Source organism: Tinamus guttatus, unplaced genomic scaffold, assembly GCF_059628265.1.
Source record: "Tinamus guttatus ecotype Peru unplaced genomic scaffold, ASM5962826v1 Tinamus_guttatus_pri_ptg000397l, whole genome shotgun sequence".
In the NCBI taxonomy this organism is placed as follows: domain Eukaryota; kingdom Metazoa; phylum Chordata; class Aves; order Tinamiformes; family Tinamidae; genus Tinamus; species Tinamus guttatus.
The window spans coordinates 781,328-803,507 of record NW_028288931.1 but is presented as its reverse complement, the minus strand read 5'-3'; the positions used below and the strand labels follow the sequence as shown (position 1 = coordinate 803,507).

Sequence of the window (22,180 nt, the reverse complement as noted above, 5' to 3'; positions counted from 1 at the left end):
GGGTCCAGGTGCACGGGGAGGGCACGGAGCCCCGGGCGCGCTCATCCCCAGGCCCCGTGTCCCATGTCCCGTGTCCCGTGTCCCGTGTCCCGTGCGGAGCGGCGCGGGCGCCGCTAGCTCCCGTCGCGCCGGTCCCCGCCGAGCGGCTCCGTGCCCGCCAGCTCCCGCAGCCGCCGCTCGTCGCGCCGCTCCGCGATGCTCCGCTCCTCCTCGGCGGCGGGCGGCCCGCGCAGGCCCCGCTCCACGTGGTAGCCCACGACGCCCACCACGAAGGCCACCGGGAAGGTCACGTAGGGCGCGTACGTGCGCAGCGCCGCCCACAGCGCCGGCCACATGGCGGGTCCCGGTCCCGGTCCCGGTCCCGGTCCCGGTCCGGTCCGGCCCTGCCCCGGTCCCGCTCCGGCCCCGCCGCCCCTCGGCTCGCGGAGGCCGCGCGGCCCCCCCCGGCACCCGCCGCCGCCGCCCCGCCCCCGGCCCCGCCCCCGCGCTCCCATTGGCCGCCGCGGCGCGAGCAGCGAGTGCGGCCCGGAGCGCCCCCGCCGGCGTGCGGCGCTGCCCCCTGCTGGGCGCCGCCGGGGCGGCAGCGCTGGAGGAGCGGGGCGGGGGGCGGCCCCTGCTCCATGGACACCCCTGTCCCATGGACATCCTCTGCCCCATGGACACCCCTATCCCATGGATACCCCCTGCCCTATGGACACCCCTATCCCATGGATACCCCCCTGCCCTATGGGCACCCCTGCCCCATGGACACCCATTTCTCCCTGGACACCCCTGTCCCATGGATACCCCTGTCCCATGGGCACCCCTGCCCTACGGACACCCCCTGCCCCATGGACACCCCTGTCCCATGGACACCCCTATCCCATGGATACCCCCTGCCCTATGGGCACCCCTGCCCCATGGACACCTATTTCACCCTGGACACCTCTGTCCCATGGACACCCCTTCCCCATGGACACCCCTGCCCCATGGACACCCCTATCCCATGGATACCCCCCTGCCCTATGGGCACCCCTGCCCCATGGACACCCATTTCACCCTGGACACCCCTGTCCCATGGATACCCCGTCCCATGGGCACCCCCTGCCCTACGGACACCCCCTGCCCCATGGACACCCCTATCCCATGGATACCCCTGCCCCATGGACATCCTCTGCCCTATGGACACCCCTATCCCATGGATACCCCCTGCCCTATGGGCACCCCTGCCCCATGGACACCTATTTCACCCTGGACACCCCTGTCCCATGGACACCCCTTCCCCATGGACACCCCTGCCCCATGGACACCCCTGTCCCATGGATACCCCCTGCCCTATGGGCACCCCTGCCCCATGGACACCCATTTCACCCTGGACACCCCTGTCCCATGGATACCCCGTCCCATGGACACCCCTGCCCTACGGACACCCCTGCCCCATGGATACCCCTCCAGCCGCCTGGACATCCCCAGCATCTCAGATACCTCATGGTCACCCCCTACCCCTACCCTCCTGGACCCCCCTTCCAGCCCCCCGGACACTCCCTCCAGCCCCACGGACACCCCCTCCTGCCCCATGGACACCCCGTGCCCACAGACACCCCAAGCCGGACACCCCAGACCCTCCTCCTGCCCCTCAGGCCCCGCTGGTGAAGGACAGGCGGACACGGCAGCTGGAAGGCGAGCCCGGCACCGGCCGCCGGCCCCGCATCGCCGCAGCGTCGCCTTTATTCGTTAGGGCCGGGGGCTCGTTACAATAAAAACGACATGGGGCCGACACGGCCGCTTCCCGAGGGCCGCTCATGGGGGGGCCGCAGTGCAGCGGAGGCCATGGGACCGTGCGGGGCTTGGGGCTCCCCATCCACACGGTGCCTTCGGAGCCGCTTCCCCGTGTGCGGCTCTCCCGGCACTGCCGCCTCGCTCGCGCACAGCGGCTCTCGCCCGCCGTGACGCACCCCGGGGCCTCCTGCCACAACGGGGGGCAGAAAACGGGGCGAGAGGGACGGGGATGGGAAAGGATCCGGAGAGGGACGGGATGGCCGCAGGATGGAGGCTCCGTGCGGCCCCGCGGCCGGCGGCACCAGCCACAACACAGCTCCGGTCAGTGCAGTTTCTGCTTTATTCCGTAGATATATTTATATATGTATAGCGGCCCGGGGGGGCGGCGGGTCCTGCCTGCGGCCCCCTCCCCGGCCAGGGACGGGGCCGAGGGGCAGCCGAGGGCTCTGGGGACAGGGCCCCGGCACGGGGGGCCGAGGAGAGGACAGGACATGCGGGCAGGGGCAGGGCAGCGCCGGGGGGGGGTCCGTGAAACGTCGACGAGTAGAAAACGGAGGAGCTGTGAGCGGGCGCGAGCCCCCCGGCCCGGCGCGTCCCCCATCACAGTGAGCGACGGACTCCCCGTGCAGTCCGCGTAGAAAAGCCGAGCGCGTCCCCAGCGCCGCCGCTGCGCCCCGTCACAGCCGCGTCTGCGCCTCGGGGATGTAGATCTCGATGCTGTCGGCGCTCTCGGTGGCCGAGTTCTGGCGGAAGGAGGCAGCGCGCTTGGCGGCCAGGAGGCGCTTGCGGGCCTCCTGCCGCTGCCGGTCCACCGAGTCCAGCGAGCGCTCCTTCACCGGGTGCACCTTGGAGCGCGGCGGCTTCTTTGGTATGGGGGGAGGCACCTTCTTCTCCTCCTGCGCCAAGAGGGCGGCCTCAGGGCCCCGCGGGTGCCTTGGGTGCCCAGCGCTTTGCAGACCCTCTGCGACCGCGCTCAGGCACCACCACGGAGGAAAGGCCCCTTTCCCGGGCCCGCTTTGCTTTGCTTTCCATGCATTTGCTAAAAACGCCTGCTCATTTCACTGGTGATAACTCAGCAGCGGCGATGGGGAGGAAGATGAAGGGAGGATGAGCATGAACGCCTGCGCTCCCCATCCAGACCGGCTCTGCCTCCGACTCCATGCTCCATATTCCAATATTACCTTGGATGAGCCCTCCCCTTTCATGCAACCCCCCACCATGGGTCCCTCTGTGGAGCAATCGGCACCCCCGGGCAGGGCCGTGAGCGCGTCCTTGGGCAGCAGGCAGGGCCCCGTGCACTCACCTTGGTCTCGATGATCTTCCACCCGTTGGCCTTGAGCTGCTGGAGCTCTGCAAACTTCATGCTCACGTCCTCGATGGAGAGCTGCAGGAGGTCCCAGAAGCCGGCCAGGTCTTGGAAGGTGGGCACCGGGAACGCGTTGGGATCCTGCGGGAGGAGGATGCGGCATGTCGGCCCCCCCCGCCCCGCAGGACTCCGGGACCGGCGCCGCGGCGGCCGGGCGCTCACCATGTTCTGCTGGCAGAGCCGGTAGAACTGCTGCACCTTCTGGGACATGAGGAGCTGGGCGCTGCCCACGGCGCTGCGGATCTTCTCCAGGACTGGCGAGGCCGCAGGGAAAGCACGAGGTCAGCTCCTCCCCAGGGGAATGGGCATCTTTCTTCCCAATTTGCTCCATCTTTTCGGAGCAGCTCGGCACCGAAACCCCCCTCCAGCCCCTTCTTCCACAGCTCGGAAGCGCCCCCAGAACGCTGTGCCAGTCTCCTCTGAGCTTCTCCAGGAGCTGCTCATCCCATAGGATCTCTGGGTAACTCCTGCTCCCGATCCCAACCTCTTCAACCCTCTCCAAGCCCAGCAGCACCCGCTGCCGGGGAGCTGCTCCAAGGCGGCTGCGCACGGGGCCGTCCCGAGCGCCCACCACGCGCCCCACTCACTCTCCTCCGGCAGGTCGTAGTCCTCCGCCTCCCTCTCCATCTGCTGGCACCAGCCCTCCATCTTCTCCACCTCGGCCTGCAGCAGCTTGATGAACCATTCCCCGTCCCGGTGGCAGGGGGAGGCCCTGCCGGAGTCGGGGAGGCTGCGGGAGCCGCGGTCCCTCCAGGAGTCGCGGCGCGGCACCTCCACGGCGTCGTACTGCATCTGGTAGTCCTCGCGGTACGCCCACTGGCCCTGCGTGTGCACCGTCTTGTACACCGAGTACTGCCGGCTGGACTCGGGCTCCGACGAGTGCCGCTGGAAGGGCCGCCCGAACTGCAGCGCCTTGTCCTCGGTGGCCACGGCCAGCCCGGCGAAGCCCTCCAGCTCCAGGTCCGCCTGCACGCCGGCCGTCACGCTGTTGGAGCGCTTGAAGCGCGCTCGCCTGCGCGGGGGAGAGCAGCAGCGCGTGGGGATCCTCGTGGGAACACCAGGGACACCAGGGGAGCAAGGGCAGCCCCACGAGCCTGGACCTGCTGTGCTGGGACCATCGTGGGCACAGGCAGGGTGACCACAGGCAGGATGGGGCTGGGGGCACCGACATGGAGTCCGTGAGCATTTGGCTCCGCACATTCCCTGTGCTCCTAACCCATTTCCAGGGTTGGACCAGCACTGGACCGATGACAAAGGACGGGCAAGGACCGTGCACTCTGATCCCATGTCAAGGCAAGAAGATGCTCGGGGGGGTCACCCCAAGGGTTTCCTCCAAGCCTTGACCAGCTCCAAACCCCAACTTGAGGGGAACAGGACCCTGGAGCAATGGCCACAACCAGCCGCGTGTCACCAGCTTTTACCTCTTGTCTTCCTCCACTTGCACCCCAATGGAGTGGAATTCCCGCTGGCTCCGGCTCTCCGTGTCCGAGTCGGAGATGGCCTCCACCTGCCATGGGCACCAGAGGGAGAAGGGGTTGGGAAGGGCGCAGTGAGCACGACCCCTGCACTTGTGTTTGCACGAGCAGCCGCGGCCATGCAGAGGCCCTGACGCACCACGGAGCATCCCCAGAGCATTCCCCGGAGCAGGGCGCAAGGGAAGAGCAGGGGCAGCAGCAGGGCCGCTGCGGGGACACCCTGGCAGCATCAGGACATGCAGCAGCAGGACCTGGCCCCCGATGTCCCCGGGATGGAGGGCGGGAGAAGCGGGACGCACCTGGACGCCGATGGAGGGGCGCCACTTGCGCTGCCGAGCCAAGCTCCGCAGCTCCTCGCGGCCGGGAATGGCCTTGATGATGAGCGTGGAGGGCTTGGGCGACGTGCGGGGCTGCACCGGGGGCAGCTCGAGCGACACGGCCGCCGCCTTGGAGCTCTCCAGGCTCTCGGCCGAGTTGCAGCGGGCCGCGGCGTCCTTGGACCACGCGGGGCCGCGGGCCGCCTCGGCGGGCAGGTAGCTCTCGTGCGCGGACTCGGTGCTGCTCTGCGCCGTGACGGAGATGAGCGGCTGCTTGGCTTTGGTTCCTGGAGGGATGGGAGGTGGAGCTTTTCTGTAACTGAAGGCTGTTGTGGGAGAGGCGCATGGTGAAAAGTCGCAGGAAACAAGAGACTCTTCCCCCTTCCCTCCCGCCAACCGAGCGGCCCGAGGACGGTGCCCACGGTGACCCGCACGCACCAGCTGCAAGGGCCATTCGGGGCTCTCAGACTGGCTGTTGGGCCAATTTGTCCCCAAAACAGGTTGGGAATCAACCCAGACCCTGCAGCATGGAGCTGAGACCGGGAAGGAGAGGGGCCGTTGCAGCGGAGGGAGCAGAGGGCAGGCAGCAGGACGGAGCACACATGCCCCACCACAGGATGCCCGCGTGGGAACCAGGGGGTTTGCACGGGACAGGGGGGCACCGGGGGTCCCTCGCGCAGCCGAGTCCCCATCCTGGTACTCACAGGTGCTGGGCTTCAGGATGCTGCTGGTGATGGCGGGGCCGGCGGCGAGCAGCGAGAGGCAGTCGTCGTCCTGGGAGCAGCCCGCCTGGATGGCGCGCAGGTAGCTGTGGCTCCGCATGCGGAAGCAGCCGGGCAGGTCCAGCGCCTCCACGGCCTGCGACTCCACCTCGCCGAACACCGACTCGCACACGGCCTCGAACTGGTGGTTGAGCTCGTCGTTGATCTGGGGGGAGCCGCGGGTGAGGCCGGCGGGACCCGACGCCGGCACCGCTCGGACCCCGCGAAGGGGCCGTGTCTGGGCTCGGCCTCCCGGCCGTTACCTGGCCGGTGGTGAAGGAGCGCCCGTAGCCCTGTCCCCGAGGGAGCATTCGAGGCGGCGTGCAGCAGCTGGGACAGTTACAGATATATGAATCAGAATAGTGCCTACTTGCAAACCTAATGAGACACAGTGGGAATACAAGGGATGGCACCAGAAGCAACACGTTGGAGCGGAGCCGCCGCCGTGCGCGTCTCCTCCCGCCGCCCCGAGCCTTGGCCGCTGCAGCCGGGCGCTTTGCGCACGCCGCCGCGCGCACCAGCCCTCCGACGGCACCGAGGTGCTGGAGGCCCCGGCGCTTACTTGCTCCGGGCCTGGTCGGCGCTGGAGGAGCGTCGGTAGCTGTCCCGCCGCGAGGCCGCCTTGGGCGACACTTTGGCGCTGGCGTCCGAGTCACCGCTGTCCTCATCGCCCATGGCCTTGATGTAGCTGCCGCTGCGCATCCGCCGGCAGGGGATCTCGCCGTCCTTGCCCACCGCCGGGTACCCGCTCCACTCATCCTGCGGCACCTGGCACGGGAGGGGAGCGTGGCAGGACGCCGGGGCGCCGCGCAGAGCCCCGGAGCCGCCATGTGACGCGGGCCAGCCCCAGCCTGGTGGGCACACGCGCTCCGGGCCTGGCGTGTGCGCATGGTGCGAGCCGGGCGTGCAAACCTGGCGTGCATATGCGGTCGCACCTTCCCGCGCATGCACAAGTGCACCCCAGCCACCAACTGCAGCATTTGTCTGTCCCCAGTTCTGGCACTTGGCAGCATCCCGAGCGCTGCCCGCAGCGCCGCAGAGCTCTCCGCGGCATCGCCCATGGCTCCCACCTCGCAGCCACGCCGGCGGCCGGTGCCAGCCCAGATCCCTCCCATGCCCGCGCGGCGCCAGGCTGGCTTGAGGGACCGGTGACACCGTGACAATGATGCCGGCACCGCGGGAGCCTCGGCGGCTCCGAGGGCCCACAGCGTTCCCGGGGCTGAACACCCAGCCCGGCCACGGCGGCGGCTGCAGGCAGAGAGGGGTGGAGAGGCCCCGGGCGGTGCTTCCCTGCCGCTCGCCCTCTCCTTCCCCCGGGAGAGGCAGCGAGAGCTAATTAGTTTTTAATTGGCAAGGGAGTGACCTAGAAGGGCACCGGGCAGCGGGCGCAAGAGCAGCACAGGGGTTTCCGAAGCAGGGGATGCACCGGGATTCGGGAGCAGAGCTGGTGCATCCCTGTGCTCTCCGCTGCTCCCCATCCCTGCTGCCCCCACGGCACCACCGGACCCAAGCGGCCAGCGCCAGCCCGTGACGCCCCAGGGCCCCCAGCGCCGCCTCTCACCTGCAGGTACTGGTAGGCTCTGTCTTTGGCCTTCGCCTCCTGGAGCATCAAGGTCTTCTCCGCGGCGCCGCCGGTGCTGGGATAGGCCTCACGGGCCTGGCTCACGGTCATGGTGTGCCAGGCGCTCCTCTTGAGCGTCTGGCCGTCCAGAGACATGGACATCCCGGCACAGGCCAGGCATTTTCCCTCCCCGCCGCCCTTTAGACTCTTCAAGGTCAAGTCTCTGAAGGCACTTTCGGGAGCGTCCACGCAGTACTGGGTGCCCTGGTCCACGGCGTGCCGGCCGGACACCATGTAGCTGCTGTCGCTGTCCAGGTTGTCGTCGGAGCTCCACCAGCCCATCACCTTGGAGCGGTGCCGGGAGTCCGCCTTGCGGTCCTTGCTCTTGCTCCGCTTGCCGTGGCGGGACTGGTGGTGGTGGTGGTGGTGGTGGTGGTGGTGGTGGTGGTAGCCGTCCCCGCGGCCATCCATCTTGGTGCCGTTGAAGTCCCGCTTGGCCGGCGTCTCCAGCGAGTGCGACTTGGCGAAGAGCTTCTGCACGGAGTGGACCAGGTGGCGGATGCGGCTGGGGCTCTCGCTGCGCGGCTCGGCGCCGCCGGCCCGCTGGTACTGCAGCGTGTGGAAGCCGTCGTGGTGCAGCGGCAGCTGCTTCTCGAACTGGTCCAGCAGCGTCGGGGGCAGGCGGTGGATCTTGCTGGCGGGGTGGGCGGTCGCCATGCACTCGTCGCAGGAGTCGTAGGGCGGCTGCGCGTGGTGCATCCTCGGGAAGGTGCTGCTGGCGCTGCCGGCGGGCGGCTCGCTCAGGTCCCCGCCGGGGGGGCTCCGCGGGCAGCAGGGGCGCTCCGAGGACCGGGGCTCGCCGGGCGCGCAGGGCGGGCGGCTCTCGGCGCCGCGGCGGAGGTAGTCGAGGGGCTGGGGGCCGTCGTGGCAGCGGCAGCGGGGCGCCGGCGGGGGCTGTGCCTGGCTGCGCTCCCCATGGCAGCCTCTCATGGTGTCAGCATCGCTGCCGGGGCCGCGGCATGGCGCGGGCCGCTCCGCGCGGTCACCTGCGCGGGGACAGCGCCGTCACGCTCCCGCCCCCGCAACCCCGACCCCGAGCGCGGCACGAAGCGGAGGAGCCAGCAGGGCCGCGCGCCCGGCGTCCCTGGGGACACGGGGGACACGGCCACCGGCGCCTCGTTGGGGACAGTGCAAATGGCAGCGCTGAGCACGCAGCACAAAATGCAGGTATTCCTAAAAAAGCACAATCTCGCTCCAAAGCAATCAAAGCGCGTTCCTGGGACCCAGGCGGGAGCGCATCTCGGCATCATCATCAAAAGCGTTTGCTCCTCCGACACCGAGCACGGGAGCTGTTTTTCCAACAGGCGAGCGGCTCCGGCTGAGCTTTTCAGCCGTTTCGATTCACGGAGCTTCTAATGAGCTGGAAGCGGCGCGAGGCCGGCGGCCGCCCCGCGCTCTGATGTCTCAATCGCGCCCGCCCTCCACGCGGAGCCTCAATCGCGGCGCTGGCCCTGGCGCCCACACGGGTATTTATAGCGGCTGCCTCGACGCCGGCACCGCGGCCCGCAGCGCCCGCAGCACCACGAGCACTGTGGGGCTGGAGCCAAGGCGGGGAGGCTGGTGCCGGCTCGGAGCGGGCCGCGGGGCCAGCACGTGCGGTGGCCTGCGTGCGTCCCCTGCTCTTCTCCAACGGCCTCTTTTGGTGTCTGCAGGAGGCCCGGCTGCATCGAGGCACCGCAGGTCCCACCAGCAGCAAAAGCAGCTCTGCCATAGCCGGGTGAAGGGCCCCAAAGGCAGGTTTGTGGGATGTGGTCAGGTTGGGGGGACGTGCACGCGCCCCCGGCGCCATCCGGGTCACCTCCCTCACCGCCCAGCCAAGCCGCCGTCTTTGCTGCGACTGCAAACGAGGAAATTACCGATTCTCCAGCACAGCCTGGCTAATTAACAGGAATCGTTAGAAGATCTCGTTGTTGTATTTAGCAAGGGCGCCTTGGGCTGCAGGAGGCAGCCGGCCGGCAGCAGCAGTGACGGCTCTTCCCAGGATCGCGTCTCCCCTCCCGGTCGTGCCGGGGCCGCTCGCCACCCTCACCGGCTCTAAGGAGACTCCCTAATCCCGCAGCACCGCCGGAGCGCGCTGCATCCCGGCCCTGCCTCGGGCCGCCCCGCGGGAATGCCGGGAGCTGCAGCCATCCCAGGGGCTCTCCCACGGGATGCAGCGCAGCAGCACCGGCGCCTCCAGCATCGCTGCCCGCGGAGCCATCGGCATCGCTCTGCGCTCCAGCAGGGAAGCACTGAGCGGATCTAAATATTGCCCCCGCATTGGCAAGAATGAGTCAAAATAGCCGAGCAGCCCGTTATTAGGAGCTGCGCTGGCTTTTGTGCCGAGGAATTAAGGGAATTACAGGCAGCCAGGCCCCGAGACGGCAGCAGTGCCTCTGCAACTGCTCCTGGGGAGGTGGCATGGATGGGCCCTGCCAGGAGCCCCCGGCCCGGCGCGCGGAGCCTCCAGCACAGCCGAGTTTCCCCATGGGAACACGGCCCATGGGGGAGCCTGCAGCGGCAACCGGGGAAAAGCCCGTCCGTCGGCACCCGCTGCCATTCCCACCCGGTAATTACCGCCACTGGGAACCTACCGCCCCCACAATTATGTGCTAGGATAAACTGGAAGCGCGCAATTACCATTACAAATAACTCGCGTCTCGCCGCCCGCCGTCCCGCGCCAGCCTCGCCCGACCTTCCCCTCCAACACCCACGGGCGCTCCCAAATCCAGCCTCCCCACTCCGCTTCACCCAAATCCTGGGTAAAAGAGCCCAGACCAGAGTCTTTCCTCCTGCTCGTGGGACCCCAGGGCCTTGGTGACACCAACGATGCCACCGAGCTTCCCCCAGGGCCGGGATAACTGCTCAGGAGGCCACCAAGCCCCTTCCCGCGGATGCACCACGGAGCCAGCGAGGCCAATGGAGAGCAGCCGAGGCCCAGGCACTCAGTGCAGGACATTCCCGGGATCGCTCCGGGATTCCCAGCGCCCTTCAGCACCCAACGCGGAGCCGCTGGCTGCCACTCACCGCCCGGCGCTCGGGGAGAGCCCGTCCTCACGGCCCCGGCCGCGGTGGCTCCTCCGCGGAGGGTCCTCCCTGCGGAGCAGCGACAGAGGGAGGTGACCGGAGCAAGAGCCGCCCGGCCCCAACCCCAGGACCTCCGCGCTCGGCTCTGCAAGCGGGCGGCAGCTCCTGCCCGTGACGACACCGGGCATCTCCACGGCGGGTGCCGAAAGCGAGCGGGAGCAAAGAGCAGCTGCGGGAAAGGGAAGGGAAAAGCGCTCTTCCCATCACCCGACTGAGCAAATTTGATCTACCGCTATTGGGAGAAAACAAATATGGAAAAGAGCCAGGTCATTTCTACCGCACTTTTAATCTATTTGTCTTTTTTTTTTTTCCAGACTAGTTGTAAGCGACAACTGCAGAGAGCAAATATTTTACTTTATTACTAATTACTCTGTTATTTTATTAGGCTGCATTAGTAAAATTTACTCAGCCTAAATAAATAATAAAAAAAAAGAATGGGTTTAGTAAGGAATCACCTAATTTAATACATAATGCTGCATCAAGTAATTGTTTCCTTAAAAGTTGAATTAGCTGAAAGCCACTCATGGATATTTCATCGTCGGGAAAGAGAGAGTGTAATTAGGGAGAAGTTCGTCATCCCGTCAGTAATTACTTTGTAGGGGATGTGCAAAGCAAGCACCAAGAATAGAGGGTGATGGAGGGGCCCGAACTGGAGAGGATGACGGGGACGAGGTCGATGCCAGCAGCCACGTGCAGAGGAAGAGGCCGGTCCCGCGACTGGGACACGCGACGCTCGGCTGCCGCAGCCGGGTGCCCGGAGCACCCTGCCGATATGGCCCGGGGAGGTGCCCTTTCCCATTCCTCAGTGCGGAGCGGGAACGGCACCCGGGGACCCCGCGGGATCGGGGACGCGGCGGCTGCGCGGGCCCGTGGGGAGGACGCTCTGCGCAAGGGGACCGCGAGGACGGGGGCCGCCGGGACGTGCAGTTCATTAAGCACAGGATTAATTTTGGCAGCGGCTCCGCGCGGGCTGGGGGGGCGAGCGCAGCGCTGCCGCTGCTGATGCAGCGGTTGGTGGGATGAAAAATCCTGCAATGCAGCAGTGCCTCTTAATGAGCCATTTGTCTTTGAGCCTTCTTGACTCATTACCATGCCGGAGCGCGGCAGGAGTCGCCCCGCGGCCCCGGCTGAGCAATTATTCCTCGAGCGGAGCGAGGAAACACGGCCACGACGGGCCCCAGCTGCCAGGGATCCCGGCACGGCCGAGCGCGCCAGGACTCCCTGCCGGCAGCCGGGTGCCTCCGCACGGCACTCCTGGGCACGGGGGCCACCGGGCACGGAGCGCAGCACACGGAGCACGCGGAGCACACGGAGCATGCAGAGCACACGGAGCACGTGGAGCACACGGAGCACACAGAGTGCACATGGGGTGCACGTGGAGCGCACGCAGCCCTCACACCTGGGCCCCACAGAAGAGCCGGGCTCCTGCCCCGCTGCCCAGCACTGCTGGGGCCTCCTCGGCCTCCGGAGCAATGCCGTGACACCACGGGACACTCCATGCCAAGAGGATGCGTAGGATGGAGCCAAACGACTTAGGTCAATCTAAGTTGATTGGGAGCGAGCGGGAGCCACCGACGCTCGCCGTAGGGACGTCTCAAACCCGACGCTTTCCGGGCTGAGAGCGGCAGAGCTCACGGCACCCAGCAGAGCACAACCCGACGGGAGAGGTGCCAATGACACCAGTGCCGAGGACGTGGGATGTTTGTGGCTCCAAACAGGCACTGCTGAGCTGCCTGTGTCCCCTTGCTGCGGTGCAGCGCGGCACAGGGACCCGGCCGAGGCGCCGCGTGCGCAGCCCGCACCGGCAGCGCCGCCACGTGCCCCATTCCTCCTGCGGACACGCTCCTGCGACGGCTGCGCTCAACATCTGCTCCAGCTGTGCCGGGAGCCGCGGTCACGTTCCCCGGCAGCCGGGCGCAGAGCGGGGCCGGCAGCCGGCGCAGCCCCCGCGCGGAGCCGCACGCGAGGAGCAAACGCAGGTGCCCCATGCGCCGCCTGGCTCCGCATGCGTCGGCAGCGCCGTGCCGATGCGCCGAGCGGGCACGTGCGGGGCACAGCGCCTTCCCGCACCCGCCACCCGCCTCGCCCGGCTCCCGCAGCCCACGGCTCCCAAAGCCACATCCAGGGATGCCCCTGCTCTTCCCACCTGCTCCTGCTGGCTCTCCCAGCCTGTCCGGCCCTCCTGCAGCGCCGCTCACTCCATTTACAGCTCACGGGTCCATGCAGAAAGACACCTCTCCTGCCAGCTGCCCACGGTGATGCCCTGCATCGGGATGGTTTCAGAGCCACGTTTGGGAGCTCCCGGTGCCAGCGCGCGAGTGCCGATCCCCACGGCGCTCCGGCAAGGATGCTCCGGGCAAAGCGCCCAGCGCCGGCGCCCCAGGGAGGGCACAGACGAGAGGAGCCCCAAGCAGGGGCCGTCGCTGGGCGCTCGGGGTGCAAGGAGCGGAGCTGCCTGCCTAGTCGATGGGCTTCATTTGCAAAGCTGATGAGGGCCTAAATATTTAACGAGCTGGTTGTGCAGGGCGGCCTCGCCAGCCCGCAGCGGGGCCGCGGGGGGAGCGCAGCACCGGTGCCGCGAGCGGGCGAGCAGCCCAAGACATGGGATTACCCCGCCAAGAGTCCTGCACGGAGCTTAGAGATGAGAGAGATTTGTAGGATTTAGCGGCAATACAAATTGAATATTTAATTTTAGCTGTGAGGGGGCAGCGGGGGCTCAGCACCCCCGGCACACAGAGCAGCACGTGCTTCCCGTGAGCGACATTCCAGCCCTCTCAAGGGAAAACCGCTGCATGGACGGAAGCCCAGGGCACGGGGAACCACCAAGCCAGGGAGCTGCTGCCCCAGGCTGTGCTCCCCATCCCCGCAAAGCCCCCGGGCCGGGACGGAGGGCGAAGCCGCATGGGGGAGGCGGGAGGCTAATGGCATCGTCGGGAAAGTAGGTCGTGCACCAAGCGCAGAGATATTTATATCGGCACGTTCCCCCGCAGACACAGACAGCGAGTGGGGCGCAGGCAGCACCGCCAGCCCCGGCACCCGCAGAGCCTCCCGCCACATGGGAGGGAACGGCTGGAAATCAGGGACGTGGAATTACCCCGAGACAGAAGGGAGCCGTGCTGGCCACTTGTGTCCCGCTGATCCGGCTCCTGGCACCCTTGCAATGAGTGGCACCGGGTTATTTTTAATGCAGCCTCGACCAGCACACAACCTGCCCCGGGTCCACACAGCCTGGCTCATCCCTGTCCCGAGTGTGCGCCAGGTCTCAGCCACGTCCTTGCACCGGCACAAGGGGCTGCAGTCTCGGTGCAGCCCTCGCCCGCCGGACCCGCATAGCAGCAGGTTCTTTCCCGTAATAGTTGCGCCAGCCGAATATACAGCCCTGCTTTGAGTTATTATTAATAACAGCCGCGCTCTTCAGCAGGGCTTTTCATCTGCCTCAAAGCCCTCTGCGAAGGACGTCCGCGGCGCTATCACCATTTTATTACTGCGTCCGCAGAAGCCGGAGTGCCAGCGGCCGCGCCGCCTCTGCAGCCCCGGGACGGGGGCTCCGCGAGCGCGTCCGGGCATGGGCGCCGGGAGGAGGAGGAGGCCGGTGCCCCTCGGCCTCGCCGCGGAGCAGCGCCCCTGATTTACACCCGCGGCACACGGGGCCTGGCCAGCCCCGTAAATCCCCTCGGAGCGGCCGTAAAGCAGCAGCGCCTGCTCGGTGACCTGCGACGGGGGACACGGAGGGGCCGCCAGCCGCCCCAGAGGCTGCACGAGGGCAGGCGGGTGGCAGGGCCAGGGCCTGATACGCACTGGGTCTGCCTGGCCCAGCCCCAGGGTGTGCAGGGCACATTAATTTCCCTGCAAAAGCGCCTTGATCTGAAGTTATTTTGTGTTTACTAGCAACAAGGAATTGTAAATACACCTTAGCCGGTAATTACCGAGTCTGGGCGCGCACCTTCATCTCCATAAAGTATCAGGTGCTTCAATTTGCCTGATTTAATGTGAGCGGAGGCTGATGAGCCGTGGAGGAAGCTGCAAAACCCAGAGGGTGCGGGAGGAGGGAAGGACGGACCCGCGCTCCAGCCCCGTCCTGCTGCTCCCGCGTGTTCCCGCACGTTCCCGCACGCTCCCCGCGCCCCCGGCCCAGCCCGCGCGGCAGCGCTTTCACGCAGGGATGGGCATTTAGGGCAAACGGAGCTTTTCCTGCCATTTACCTCATTAAAACTCCAAAAGCTCCGAGTCGCCTCCCTGGGCTGTGCCCAGGCGCCTGCCCTGCATCACCAGGCTGCGGTGTCCGCACGGGCACCCTCGCGTGTGTGCATGCTCATGTGTGCATGCTCCTGCACGTGCACACTCGTATGTGCACGCTCACACGTGCACACTCGCACGTTGCACACATGGTCACCAGCTGCGCGGGCCGGCACCGAGCGTGTGCACCCGGGAGGCAGCGCGCGGGACCTGCGAGTTCCCTGGGCACCCGCTGGCTTGGCCTGTGCGCAGGACAGCGCGTGTGTCCAGGCCTGCAGGACGGCACAGCTCACGCCATGGATGTGCCCATGTCCCGGGCCATCGCACCGGCCTTCCCCATGCAGGAGCACCGGGACACGGGCTCTGGTGGGGGCCCCGGCGTCCGGGCGCATCCCCGCAGCCAGCGGGGCCTGTCTGGGAAGCAGGAGCTCCTGTGCTAACGAGCACCACGGTTTCCACAGCAACGTGACGGCCTAGAGCTTCCGCCTCCCTAACGAAGCGGCGCTGCCGGCGCTCCCGGAGGGATGCGCGGCCCCGGCTGCAGCCCCTCGCCCCGGCCTCGGGCCATCGCTGCCTCCCCCTGCCCCATCTCCCCGCATTGCCCTGCGCCCCATGTGCCCCTTGCTCTAGGGCAGACGCCAGCCCCACAGCTCGGCCCCCAAGAGCAGCCCAGCAGGGCAGGACAGGGCAGGACCGGGACCGCTGCCCACCCGGAGCAGCGCCCGAAGCCAGCGCTGACCTACAAATGTCAGGCTGATGGGTTAATTAATTCCCCTCTTCCCTGGGCTTCTATCAGATGGAACAAGACATCACCTGAGACTGTTAATTGGGCTAATTATTCCAGTTTCACATTTCTGAATAATTAGTTACTGTTGTCCCCAACCTCCCCCTCAGTTTTTTTTTTCTGTTCACCAGGCAGGTGACGCCAGGGCCTCTCCAGCCTCCCCCCAGCATCGCGGGGCTGCAGGAGACGCCGGCGCCCTTGTCCCCGTCCCTGCTTTGCATGGCGCTCGCGCCGCCGCGCGCTCCCGTCCCCGTCCGACCCGTCCCGCGGGTCCGGCTGGCGCAGGCCCACGCTGGGCACGCGGGGCCGGGCCCCGGGGCGGCCCTTTGATGTCGCTGCCACGCAGAGTGGCCGCCCTGCCCGCCGGCCCCGGCCACGGAGCATCAAAGGCGGCCGCAGCGCAGGGTCCCGTGGGGACACGCAGGACCCGGCTGCGGGAGCAGGGGGACAGCGCGGTGGGGACACGGGGACAAGCTGCGTCTCTGCAGCACCAGATGAGCCGGAGCGCGGCCGGCCGCTGCGCAGCACCACGGACAGCTCCCGCCTGTGGCCACCGCGGAGGCCACCGCCACCATGGCCCCTTGGCCACCACTGCTGCCACCATGGCCACTATGGCCACCACCACTGCCACTATGGCCACTGCCACTGCCACCATGGCACCTATGGCCACCACCACTGCCACTATGGCCACTACCACTGCCACCATGGCCACTATGGCCACCACCGCTGCCACCATGGCCACTGCCACCATGGTCCCTTGGCCACCAGCACTGCCACCATGGCCATCAGCATGGCCACCATGGTCCCTTGGCCATCAGCATGGCCACCATGGCCCCCGCCAGCCCTGGGGACGCACCAGGCCTGGGTGCTCTGGGGGGCCTGGGGCAGACAGGACGAAGGCTCTCCCAGCTCTCCCATCCTGGCTCCTGGGACGCCCCAGCTCCCACCCATGCCAGCGGCATCCAGGGCCGCTCCCTGGGCAGGAGGAACCAGCGGGACGAGCCGGGCCGGGCTGGGGCTCTGGCGCTTCCCTGCGGCTGTCTCGGCTTCCCCGCAGGGAAGCGCAGCCGGAGGCTCCCGCGTGCGGAGAGGCCGGGCAGGAGGGAGATGCAGCGGGACGGCGCCCGGCCCCCTCCCTCGCCCCGAAAGGGAGCGGAGCCGCGGGCCGGTGCGTTAGCAGCTCCCGGTGAGCCCCACTCCACACCGTGCCCGGTGCGAGCCGCGGAGCCCCCACACCAGGCGCTGCGAGAGCGCGGCTGTGCCCAGGCTCCAGCCGCCAGCGGAGCAGGGAAGCAGCCAGGAAAGGGTGAGGAGCCCGCACTGCAGGGCCCGGCTCCCTCGGCGAGGAAGCAGCCCCCAGAGCCGGCCCCGCTCTGGCCAGGCCCCTGACGAGCCCCCCGGCCCCACTCACCGTGCCGAGCCGCCGCCGAGCGCTCACGGAAGCCGCGGCGCGGCCGCACGCACGTCCTTCCTGCGAGCTCCCTGCGGGCTGCCCATGGCGCGGCAGAGCGGAGCGCGGCGGGAGGGATGCGGGGAGGGATGCAGGGAGGGAAGGAGGCAGCGGGGCCGGGCTGCGTGGGAGGGGAGTCCCCGGGGGGGCCGCGCAGCAGCCGGGCGGCCGGCGGCTCCTGCGCGCGGGCTCGGGGCGGCCGCGGGGCCGGCGCACACGCGCACACGGAGACACTCCCACGCGCTCGCACAGGCTCCCTCCGGACGCCCCCGCGCGCAGCCGAGCATCCCCGGGCACGTGGGGCGGCACATGCCGCGTGCCGCCCGCGCAGCCCCACGCACGGACACGCAGCCGCGGAGCAGCCGTGCGCGCCCGCTCCCGCGCCCCCCGCGCTGCACCCCAGCCCGTGGCATGCGAGTCCATCGCTCCTGTGTTGCACTGCACCCCCAGCACGCGAGCCCCACAGCTCCTGTGTTGCACTGCACCCCCAGCATGCGAGCCCATCGCTCCTGTGTTGCACTGCACTCCGGTGTGTGGCACACGAGCCCATCGCTCCTGTGTTGCACTGCACCCCAGTTCGTGGCACACAAGCCCCACAGCTCCTGTGTTGCACTGCACCCCCGGCACGTGAGCCCATTGCTCCTGTGTTGCACTGCACCCCTGGCACACGAGCCCGTCACTCCTGTGTTGCACTGCACCCCAGTTCGTGGCACACGAGCCCCACAGCTCCTGTGTTGCACTGTACCCCTGGCACACGAGCCCGTCGCTCCCACACAGCTGCACCCCCAGCTCGCTTGGTGCCCCCACAGCATCCCAAGCTCTCCAGCACCCCCGGAGCCCCCCGTGGCGCAGGGCCCCCCGCAGCCGTTCAGGTGCCTCCAGCTCCCGCGGCGCTCCAGCTCCAGCACCCCCATCCTCCCACGGACAGGCTGTTCGCGAGCTCCGCTCTGCCCACTGCAACTCCAGCTAATTCCCTGCCCAGGCAGGAAGGAGGGATGGACAGACGGGCTCGCCCGGCTCCACAAGCCGTCGGGTTAAGACCAAGCAGCCCCTCGGTGCAGTGGTGAGAGCTGGCAGCCACGGCGCAAACATCTGCTCTTCCGGCGGCATCGTGATTCACAGGGTATTAATTGGGGTTGGCAGAGCCGGGAAGTGTTTGCAGCCACTGGCTGTGCTCGCAGCCACAACTTGCTGCCGAAGGGGGCTCGGTGCCGGGAAGGAGCCCAAACAGGCTTTGCCTCCAAGACAGAGCCAAGCCGGTGCCTTGGCTGTGTGCGGAACGGCAGCCCCGCACCCGTTTTCCTCAGGGAATGGTCCCTTTTCCCCCCCTGGCTCCCACACCTGCCGCTTTCAGCAGGATTTTGGGATGCTGTCAATGCGTTCCTGCATGATCCCTGCTACAGACAGTGCTTTGCTCCTGCAGGGCCCCTGGGTGCTGCCGCGAGCACACGGAGCTGCCGGGTCTGCTGTGGCCAGAGAGCTGCAGCCCGAGCCTGGCAGCGCACACAGCGGCTTCCAACAGCCTCTCCAGGAGAGCAAGGGAAACACGAATCCAGGGGCTGATTAGAAACCATGTCATGGCTCCTTCCAGCTCCAGCATTTGGGGAGGAGTGAGATGGAGAGGGGGGGAAGTGAAAAATCTAATTAGGATTTCGGGAAGGTTTTAGAGGAGCCAACACGGGGAGATGCGGGAGCACATCTGCTGGCGGGCGGGAGCCCCGGGCCGCACTGCGCCCCGAGCCGGGTGAACACCAAGAGTACAAATTAATTCTCCTTAATCTGCTGGACCACAGGCCAGGGGGGCTCTGCCTCATGCGGGGCCCAGGAGCCGGCAGCACAACCTGTTGGTTCCCTCTCGGAGCAGCCGGGAGCAGGGAAGATGCCGGGAGCATCCGTGCTCTGGCTCTGGGAAGGCCGCCCGTGACCTTGCAGCGCGGCCGGCGCCGGGGGACCGTCCATCACCCACCAGCGGCTGCAGCCGGGCACCGCCGCGCTGCTCACGGAGGGGCTTTCCTCATCCCTGCACCGCGGGATGCAGCTGCCGCCTCCATGCAGCCAGCCATCCATCCACGCATGCCGGGAATCTCCCCCTCTCCTTCCACCCACCCGTCAAAACCCCCATTCCCACATCCCACCAGCCTGGATCCGGCATTTAACAACCCGCCGCAGGCAGGGAAAAGAGAGGAGGGCAGCGACGGCAGAGCAAGGCAGCGGTGAGGGGCCGAGGGCAGCCCGGCGCGGGGCCTTTCGCGGTGCCCGCGGCCGGCGCGGGCACGGGAGCAGCAGCCGGAGCTATTCTGAGCTCCCGGCTCCGCGCTCGCCCAGGCGAGGACACGGTTATTACTATTACTGCTCATTGCCAGCGTCCTGAAGCTGGCAGCCAGGATCACGGAGGGGTTTCCGCACCCCTGTCGACCTGTCATTCGGTCCCCGCCTGGGTTTGGTCTTCAACAGGCTATTTCGGGAAATCCAATTTTATGGGCAGAAGGAGCGTGAGCTGCACGTTTGGCTCCAGGGCCAATTCCAGGCTCCTCATCTCACTCAGATCCAGATTTTTGTCTCGCCTGCAATGATAATAAGGGCAAGAGTCGCCTCCTTCTCCAGATCCAAATTTCTGGCTCATTGGGATCCAGGCTTTCAGTGCAGCTTATTCAGAGACAGACATTTGTAAAACCTGGATCTGGAGCCTGGTGCTGCTGTCGGAGCAGCGCAGTGGGTGCTCGGGAGGCCGGAGGAGCCCCCATGCGCAGTCCCCGTGCACACACCAGGGAAGGACCCCCAGGCTGGGCCACGCCACCACTCCCATCCCCTTGCTATGTGCAATTTCAATATTTTTTTTTTTTTACAAAAAATGCATTTTTTTCGGCAAAAATGCTGCTCGGGAGCGAGACTCGGGCAGCCTCGGAGCCAGGGCTCAGCACCAAGGCCTGACTCACCCCGCCGGGATGGAGAGGCCACAGCCACGACAGCTCTAGCTGGGACACCTGCAGCCAGGCCAGGAGCCCGTGGCCCTGGCGATCACGGCGCAAGGGGACACGGCCGCGTCCCGCAGCGGCACCGGCGGCGACGGGTGCGAGACGACGCGCGGTTCCCAAAGGCGCCCAGGTGGCGGGACAGATCCTGCCCCGCGCCGCACCGTGCCCGGCCCCGCGTGGCCCAGCTCGCCCTTCAACACCCAGACGAGCCGTGGAGGCCCCTGAGGACCTGTGTCCTGCTGGGCAGGCGCCACATGCTGGTCCCAGGGCTGGAGACGGACAGATGGACGCTCTCAGTGCCAACTGGCTCAGCCCAAGTGCCCAAGCAGCCCCACGCTGGCTGCTCTGGGCCGAGAAAACGCCCCATTTTGCCATCTATTCGCAGCCTGCAAGGGCTCCCCATCACGAGCAGCTCAGCCCAGCACAGCAGTGCAGACCAGGGAGCGCCCAGGCACCCCACGGCCACTCTGCACCCACGGACTCCCCAGCCGGGATGCACACACGCTTGCACAGCGTGTCCTGCGCCCGCTGCAGCCGGCCCTGCGCCCCTCACCTGCCCCGCTGCGGCTCCCGCAGCCGCCCCAGCCCTGCGTGGAGAACCACGGCTGCATTAACGTGGCTCCTCCCGGGGAAGACCCACAGCTGCGTGGGGCGGCCGGGGCTGCAGCCCAGCCCAGGGCGCGTCTGCCCCGGGGGGCTCCAGGCGCCCCAGGAACCGGCGCTGGGGGACCCGGACACCCCCGGCCCCAGCGCGGGGGCGACCGCAGGACATCCCCGATCCCGCCCCGGCTCTTCATGTGTCCCCTCCTCCGGCCCCGGGAGCCCCGATCCCCCCCGGCCCCGGTGCTCCCGGTCGCGGCGCCTCTTACCGCGCTGCCGCCGCTACATCCTCCGGGCGCCTCCTCGGGGCGGCTCCCGACGGCTCCGCTCGCCTCGGCCGCGCTCGCTGCGGCTCCGCTCGGTTCGGGGGCCCCGGGCCGGGCTCCGGCGGCGGCGGCGGCCCCGCAGTGCAGCGGGAGCGGAGCGGGGCCGCCCGCGGCCGCGGCGCAGCCGAGAGGCGGCGGAGCCTCCGCGGAGCGCGGGCGGCGGCGGCGGCGGATGCAAAATGGCTCCGTTGCGGCTCTGCCGCCTCCTCCCGGCCCGGCCCCGCCGCACCGGGACCCCCTGCCCGCGCGGCGGGCGGGGGCGGCGAGCGCCGCCTGTCACGAGTTGCTCGGGGCTCAGCCGGGCAGGGGGACCCGCGGCGCCCCAGGGCTGCCCCGCGCTCTGCCCCGCCGCGGCCGGGCCGCTGGGAGCGCGGGGATGGATGGTAACGTGGTGAACGTTCTGCGCCGCGGTGGGGAGACGCGCGGTGCGGCGCGGGCCACGTCCTGGAGGCTACGGATGGCCCTCGCGCCCGCTCCTGTCCCTCTTTTTGCCCAGTGCCCCGCGGGTCCCCATCCATCACCAGCAGGAGAGCCAGGGCCGTGGGTGCCACCTGCGCGTTGCCAAGACTCGATGGCGGCAGCCCCTGCGCGGGGCCCAGGACAGCGGGTGCCAGGGGATGTTCAGCCGCCGCGCAGCCCCGGGGAGGCCGGGTGGCTGCAGGAGGAGCTGCTGCAGCCAGCACAAGGACACGGCCACGGCGGAGTCCCCTGCACCCGGTGTCACACCGCGCCGGCACCCGGCTCTCCCTGCACCACAGAGCAGGCGGGTTCCCCTCTGGAAACCCCTTTCCCATGGGGCCGACAGCCCTGGGCACACCTGCTCCCCTCCTCCTCCTCTTCCTTCTCCTCCTCTGCAATTCCTCCTGCTCCCTTTAACAGAGCCAAGGGATGGAGCATGTGGAGCCTGTACCCCTGGGTGAGACCCCCTGCGCATCTGCATCCCCTACGGCCCCTCGCTGCAGAGGCAGGAGAAAGGAGACAGGGCTGGGAAAACACCAGCTCCCTCCCACGCAGCCGCCCCCGGCTCCGCCGCCTCCTCCCAATCTGCCAGCTCTGGAACGGCAGGAGCAGCAGGAGCAGCCTTGGAGCTGGGGAGGGAGCAAGACCCCCGGGATTCCCCTATGCCCACCAGCTCCCCGAGCCCAGCTCTGCGCCTCCAAGGGACTCGCCATCAAAGAGACTCGCCAGCAGTCGCCTCGGTCATTTTAATCGCAAGCAGGGAGGAGGCAGCGCGAGGCCGGGCCCCTCGGAACAGGGCCCACCGCAAGGGCCCGACTCCCGCACCCCCAAGCGCGTCCCCACTCCTCGCTTACCTGCAGCCTCTGCAGGCAGCAGGTCAACCCCCCCATGCCGGGGGGCAAACCCACCTGGGGGCATCCAGCCCCTTCTCCGCGTGGCCGGGCGGCTGCAGCGACGCACGGAGGCGGCGGCAGCAGCGCGGGCGG

At 68.2% G+C, this 22,180-nt stretch overlaps 2 protein-coding genes across 2 annotated transcripts; both read right to left on the bottom strand.

Annotated features, from left to right (window-relative positions):
* Positions 1-113: 113 nt before the first annotated feature.
* SMIM12 (small integral membrane protein 12) lies at positions 114-368 on the bottom strand. The gene has a single exon (XM_088530968.1). It carries the CDS (start codon positions 333-335, stop codon positions 114-116), a length of 222 nt encoding a protein of 73 aa, XP_088387094.1. The 5' UTR covers positions 336-368.
* Positions 369-2,275: 1,907 nt separating this feature from the next.
* DLGAP3 (DLG associated protein 3) lies at positions 2,276-10,359 on the bottom strand. Its single transcript, XM_088531061.1, has 11 exons — positions 10,305-10,359; positions 7,239-8,284; positions 6,240-6,445; positions 5,941-6,055; positions 5,621-5,843; positions 4,899-5,242; positions 4,546-4,631; positions 3,712-4,136; positions 3,287-3,378; positions 3,062-3,205; positions 2,276-2,654 (listed from the first exon to the last, which is right to left on the bottom strand). The coding sequence occupies exons 2-11, from the start codon at positions 8,226-8,228 to the stop codon at positions 2,436-2,438; spliced, it is 2,844 nt and encodes a 947-aa protein (XP_088387187.1). The 5' UTR covers positions 8,229-8,284; positions 10,305-10,359; the 3' UTR covers positions 2,276-2,435.
* Positions 10,360-22,180: the final 11,821 nt, after the last annotated feature.

Excerpts from the sequence above, each read along its gene's own strand:
- SMIM12 (XM_088530968.1), bottom strand. The coding sequence starts at position 335 with ATGTGGCCGGCGCTGTGGGCGGCGCTGCGCACGTACGCGCCCTACGTG.
- DLGAP3 (XM_088531061.1), bottom strand. The coding sequence starts at position 8,228 with ATGAGAGGCTGCCATGGGGAGCGCAGCCAGGCACAGCCCCCGCCGGCG. Across the intron at positions 4,632-4,898 it reads GCCCCTCCATCGGCGTCCAG|GTGGAGGCCATCTCCGACTC; the intron begins GTGCGTCCCGCT and ends TGCCCATGGCAG. Across the intron at positions 4,137-4,545 it reads CAAGTGGAGGAAGACAAGAG|GCGAGCGCGCTTCAAGCGCT; the intron begins GTAAAAGCTGGT and ends TCCCCCGCGCAG.